The sequence below is a fragment of the Carassius carassius genome, chromosome 50 (assembly GCF_963082965.1).
Source record: "Carassius carassius chromosome 50, fCarCar2.1, whole genome shotgun sequence".
Classification (NCBI taxonomy): domain Eukaryota; kingdom Metazoa; phylum Chordata; class Actinopteri; order Cypriniformes; family Cyprinidae; genus Carassius; species Carassius carassius.
In genome coordinates this window covers 3410343-3416283 of record NC_081804.1, presented here as the reverse complement: position 1 = coordinate 3416283, position 5941 = coordinate 3410343, and the positions used below count along the sequence as shown (strand labels likewise).

General features: G+C 40.4%; 1 protein-coding gene across 1 annotated transcript in view; it reads left to right on the top strand.

The window, feature by feature from the left end:
- LOC132133305 (NUAK family SNF1-like kinase 1) overlaps window positions 1-4187 on the top strand; it is a 12030-nt gene extending 7843 nt beyond the window's left edge. The window contains exons 4-7 of the mRNA XM_059546106.1: window positions 791-856; window positions 1195-1314; window positions 2305-2437; window positions 2564-4187. Coding sequence (XP_059402089.1) covers window positions 791-856; window positions 1195-1314; window positions 2305-2437; window positions 2564-3603 — 1359 coding nt within the window. The 3' untranslated portion in view covers window positions 3604-4187. The remainder of the gene's footprint in view (window positions 1-790; window positions 857-1194; window positions 1315-2304; window positions 2438-2563) is intronic.
- Window positions 4188-5941: the final 1754 nt, after the last annotated feature.

Below are 5941 nucleotides of genomic sequence, written 5' to 3'. Positions count from 1 at the left end.
AATTGGATTGTTTTCAATACTTTTCGATAGTGTTTGAAACCGTTATTCAGGACATTTCCCAAGTCATCTCAATGGCAAAAAGTGTCCCAATTTACTTGAATTCACTCTATATTTATAAATGATGGTTCTTTTGTTTTGTCCACCATTTTTGGGTTAATTTTTTTGTGACTGAGCTTGTTGCAGTGCATTATGGGATTGTATTCAGATACCTCCCTGCCTTATTGAACAGCGCATCAAAGTACGGTCAAAGTTTGAGATGAGACAGTCCCATACCCCAGGTATGGGCCTGCACTGAATGGGCTGGTTTGCAGCTGAAGACTACGTGATGTTATATATCAGGGCAGGGGATCTTCCAGACACCAGAGGGGAGGGTAATGAGTCATCATCGCCATGGGCAACCACAACGCAGGGGATTTTCGTATGGGGTCGGCCCAATGACTCAAGAAAGCAGCCTGTCAAACTGTCGATTTATAGTTCATCTGCTAAACACTGTGCATGCTGAACACATGCATCTTTCATGGTCATCAGACAGCTGTAACAAACTCCCTCAGATCCTAAACCCCTTGTAACTGGGTTTCTGGGCATGCTGTAACCAGAATACTGTGTGTTACTTTAAAGGAAACACAAAGACTAACTGCACGATCATGCTCCAATCAAAAACTGGTGTCTGAACAGGACTGTAATTACAGAGTGTGTTTGTGGGACAGATGTCAGCAGTTAATAAGGTTTCTGTTGGTTGTGACAGTATTCCCTCAGAACTCTGAAGTGCATTCTTACGTTTTCTTTACAGAATGGTGTTGTTCACCGGGACCTGAAACTGGAAAATGTGCTACTGGATGAAAACTGTAACATAAAAGTAAGCATTATTACTGAAACAGCTGCTACATCCTAGTTCACATCCATGAACTATAGAGTATACAACATTAGGATTAGTGGGTCCCACAAAATAGTATATGGAAAGGAGGGTGTACTGTTTCCAATAGATTTTCTCCACCTCAGTAGTGTTTAAATACAAGCATGTGAACTTAAAAATTAAGAAATGGTGTGCTTCATTCATGAAACAAAACAAGCAGGATGTTGAAAAATCACTCCTTGTAAAAGCAAACACTGACTCAGTAAAAGTAAACCAGAAAGTGTTTTTGTTTACGACTATTTCTCTAAAACCAAACACTGATGTATTTATTGTTCATTCAGATTGCTGATTTTGGGTTGTCCAACCTGTATCATAAAGACAAGCTCCTCCAGACCTTTTGTGGTAGTCCACTGTACGCATCCCCAGAGATCGTCAACGGCAGACCATACCGTGGTCCAGAGGTGAGGCATGCTCAAATAAAGAAAGCTTTACAAGCGGCTCTTTATGTTGAACTTCTTTCCAGGATCATAAAAACATGCTGGAATGGTTTACTACAGGCCTGCATTACGTGATGCACAGACATAAACCCTTGAGGTTTGCATCATCGTAAATGAACCACCCCAAAGTTTCATTATGTTAGCGTGTGAAATCCACTCTGAGTGGCTGTGATCTATCAGAGATCTCTGTGTGGTTAGTGAAGCCTTATTCTGCTCTTTGATGGGATTATCCTTCCACATATGCCTAGGAACAGGCAAACACACACTGTGTACTTCCTTACTGAACATGGAGAGCAGCTGGAGTTTCTTTCTCCAAGTATCTCTGATTCTACATGTAAAACCTGTAAGTTGTTGTAAGGTTCTTTAGAGCTTTACATGTGCTGCTCTTGTGGTATATAGCTCAGGGCTTTTCAAAGTTTGCTGTAGTTCAATCAAAGAAAGCAATGAAAGTCTCAATTTCTTCTCACCCTGGTGACCACCTTATGCAAAACAATTACTGTAGTCTATAAGTAATTTCCTGTGAACTGACAACTCAAGAACCTGAAAAACTATCCAGGCTGCTGGGGCGATCTTGAGATTTCTGGCCTACATACCTTGCCCTTTCAACACACCTTCTACAGGAATTACATAATAGAAGTTGTGTAATAGAATGTCTCAAAACATATTGATTGCATATAGAGTTGAAGCTTAAAAACAGCCTGAAACCAACAAGAGTGGAAGACTGGTACCATCTGATGCTGTTTGGTCTTGCTGGAGTATCCAGTTGCTTTCCAAAAAGTCATGCCATCAACAGATTTGCGCATGAAAGCACAGCCAGCATTAAACATCCAAGTCTTGTAATGTGATTTCTATCCCACCTCCATAAAACAGAATATCTGGAGTGTTATTAACTGTAAGCAGTAACTCAATGTTCTTTTAGAGTAAGCTGAGATCAATGCCATCCATTATTTGCAGGTGGACAGCTGGGCTCTGGGGGTGTTGCTGTATACGCTGGTCTATGGCAGCATGCCATTCGATGGAGGGGACCACAAAAATCTAATTTGGCAAATCAGCAATGGAGAGTATCGAGAACCATCCCAATCATCAGGTACTGGTGTTGCATGAACTCTTAGACAAGTTCAGAATGCCTTTTGTATAGAAAAATGTGTGCCGATGAATGCAGGTAAATGTTTCTCTTGATCATGATAAGGAGCTTGCTTGGTATTTTGTTTAGATGCTCGTGGTCTTATCCGCTGGATGCTGATGGTCAACCCTGACCGACGGGCCACAGTGGAAGACATCGCCAATCACTGGTGGGTAAACTGGGGATGGAAAACCAGTGTGTGTGACTGTGAATCGCAAAGGGATGCTGGCTCACCCATGCTGGCTCGTCTAATTGACTGGCAGAACCGGACCGAGCCTCGACCCACTAAAGCCATCCGGTCTGACCCATTCCTGCTTGTCCATCAACGGCCCAAAAAGTCTAAGAAAGAGAATGATGATGGTGTGTCTCACTGTAATGGAGACGACAGTCTGGGCTTAAAGAGACCAAAGGGCATTCTGAAGACAAGATCCTCTGAAGAGCAACACTCTCCAAGTTCGGAAGAAATAGAATCCAGTGTGGGAACCCCAGAGAAAGAATCTGGGCCTGAAGGTGAAGAGGGCGAGGAGGAGCAGGGGCTAACAGGCAACTCTCCTACCAAAGCGGTCTCTATCCTTCCAAAGAAGGGAATCCTAAAAAACAACCAACAACGGGAATCAGGGTACTATTCTTCCCCAGAGCGCAGTGAGTCCTCTGATCTGCTAGGTGGCTACATTACACCGCTTGCTGCCAGCTCACCACCAAAGCGAGCAGTTGGTAGGAAGGGCATCTTGAAGCGCAACGGGAAGTATTCGACATACAGTGGCGCTCCTCCGTTGAGTGTCCTTGGGGAACCAGCACCTGGTGATTCTGGTTTATCCCGCAGTCAGAGTCGCCCATCTAGTATTGTAAGGGAGGATAGCGACACCATCACCAACAGTTCCTTCAGCAGCACTGACTGGCCCCCACCTGTTGCCCGCCCCAACATCAGAGGCTGCGTGTCTGCAGAAAACCTTCTCCAGCTGGCCAACTTTAAAGGTCTCCAGGCAGCTCCTCCCCTACACAGTGGGAAATTCAGCCGAGGAACGCAGGGCTCTCCGGGGGATAACAGCAGCTTCTCTCTACTAGGAGATCTTGATGATATGACTCAGGTGTACCAACAAGCCCTGGACATCAGCAACAACCTGTCATAGCGATAGGGTTTAGTTGAGAGCGATAGGGGCTAGTTGAGAAGGGCCTAGAAAGAAAGAAGGTGGAGCAAGTGGAAGATGTTTGTTTGGCATGTTGTTGACGACCAGTGCAAAACTGGGATTTTATGAATGTGAGTCCTTTTTTAATGGGATGGTATTGGAAGTTGTACACAACCAAACCTTAACCTTAACTCCTAACCCTTAACCCTAATCCTACCCTATCCTACTTGACCTTTACCCAACCCCTATCTTATACACAGTTAAAATGTTAAAACCTAGGGGGATTTAAAGGTTTGAAGTAAGTAAAATTTAAGTTGGTACTCTGGGACATTATCCCCCTACAGGCAAGAAATGATATTAAATGTTTACATATTGTTAAGTATAAGGTGAGTTATCATCACAGTATGGCGTCATGTAACAGCAGCCTTGATGAAACAAAAATAAGAGCCAACCTGAGTTTATCAAGCACCTTAAAACTCTAACAGAGCACATGTCATTTGTGATTTTTACTCCCCAAAAAAAGAAACCAGGGTCTTGCTCCAAACGAACTGTTGTTGGGTATTATTTATATATATATATATATATATATATTTATATATATATATATATATATATATATATATATATATATTTTATTATTATTATTTTTATTATTTTTTATTATATTTGGATTTAGTGGTACAAAACTGGTGTGTTCTGGCAGTACTGGAAGAATAAAAAACTGAAATCTCTCATTTTCCTTGATTGGAACTGACATATATAATCGTTATTTTTCTTTCTTGGTTATTGTAATATGACATTTAAACTGCATATGTAATGATCAAACTTGTATAGATCCTATGAGTCAAAGCATATCTATGGATTTATAGAAGTGCCTTTTTTTGGTTTGTTTTTCATTTTTTAAATTCATATTAAATTATGTATGTCATTTCCTTAAGGTGGAGAGAGATCCCAGAGGAAGCTGTCATCAGACGAACAGCTTATTATTATTTTTATTTTATTATTTTAATTTAGTTTATTTTTTAGATGGTATTGAATGCTTAGAAGAGACCCAGGACATCTGAGCACAAAGCCCTACCCTACAGAACTACCTGACTTCAAGGTTAAATTTGCCCAACTTCTGCCAAGAGGCTAGTGCTATACAATGCATTTTTCAAGAATAAGAATAGTCAGTCCATGACCACCTTGAAAGGGAGTTTATTTTCAGAACTCGCTGTATAATTCAAGGTTCCAGCATGCTGGATTGGTTGTTTCTGATTGAGTCCTGACAGGAACATGTGTGCATGCACTATGTGTTTCTCTAGAATGTTACTCCTGTGGTTTCTTGATTGGGTTAGCTGACTGTTTAGAGTTCTGGACACCTTCACCTTAACAAGATTTAACTCAAGGTAGAAATGTCAGACACAATCTCAGCTCCAAAGAATGTTCAGGCTGAGACAAGCTTGTTTGACTATTTCCAAAGGTTTTGGACTGTAGGAACATTGTCTCTTCTGATGTTTATGTGTTGATGCTTAGGGATTATAATCGCTTATCTTTAAGAATAATGGATTATTGGTTCTCTGTTGAACTTTGATGCCCCAAACACTCCTGTTAGAGCTAAAAAAAAATAAAAAGCCACATTCCAAAGGCATGTTTGGACTAGATCTTGTGAGCTTCCTGTGTCATAGGTTTAATGGGACAGAAGCTTCATTGTTTCAGAATCTTTAGTCCTTTGTTTGTTGTCTACCTGCAGAATTTCAAGTGCAATTTTTATTTTTTAAGGCTGTTGTCTAAATGTTTTTAGAAGGTAAGTGTGAAGTAGCTGTAGTAGAAAGAGAGGTGTTTACCATGGTATGTTCATGAAAGCATTTATGGATGGAAGACACTTTTCCAGTAAGAGGGACACATAGAATTATTCACTGGAAAGGATGATGTAGCTTTGTATTTTGCTGCATGTGACGAAAGAATAGTGCAAGTGTAGAAATAGTGAGATGAAGAAAGTAGATGAAAGGATAAGGCAAGTATTTTGTACCAAAGAAGGCGCTTATGAGTAAAGAGACACTAATTTAGCTAATTGGTTATTAGCGTTAATAGTAAAATTCATTTTGCACCAAAAAGATCATGGGAGGCATTTTGTTCAAAGGTGGTCCTGGGTAGATATTATAGACACACCTAATGTGTATCGTATCCTACTGCATTTCTGTATTGCATTGTATTGTCAACTGGATTCAGTGATAAAATTATACTATGTTAGTATTTTTATGTTATTGCGCTTCTGTTTTTGATTCTCCAAAATATTATTATTGATTTATCTTACAGAAGAACGTTGTGTGTATAATCAACGATCTTGCCTGGTCTTTAC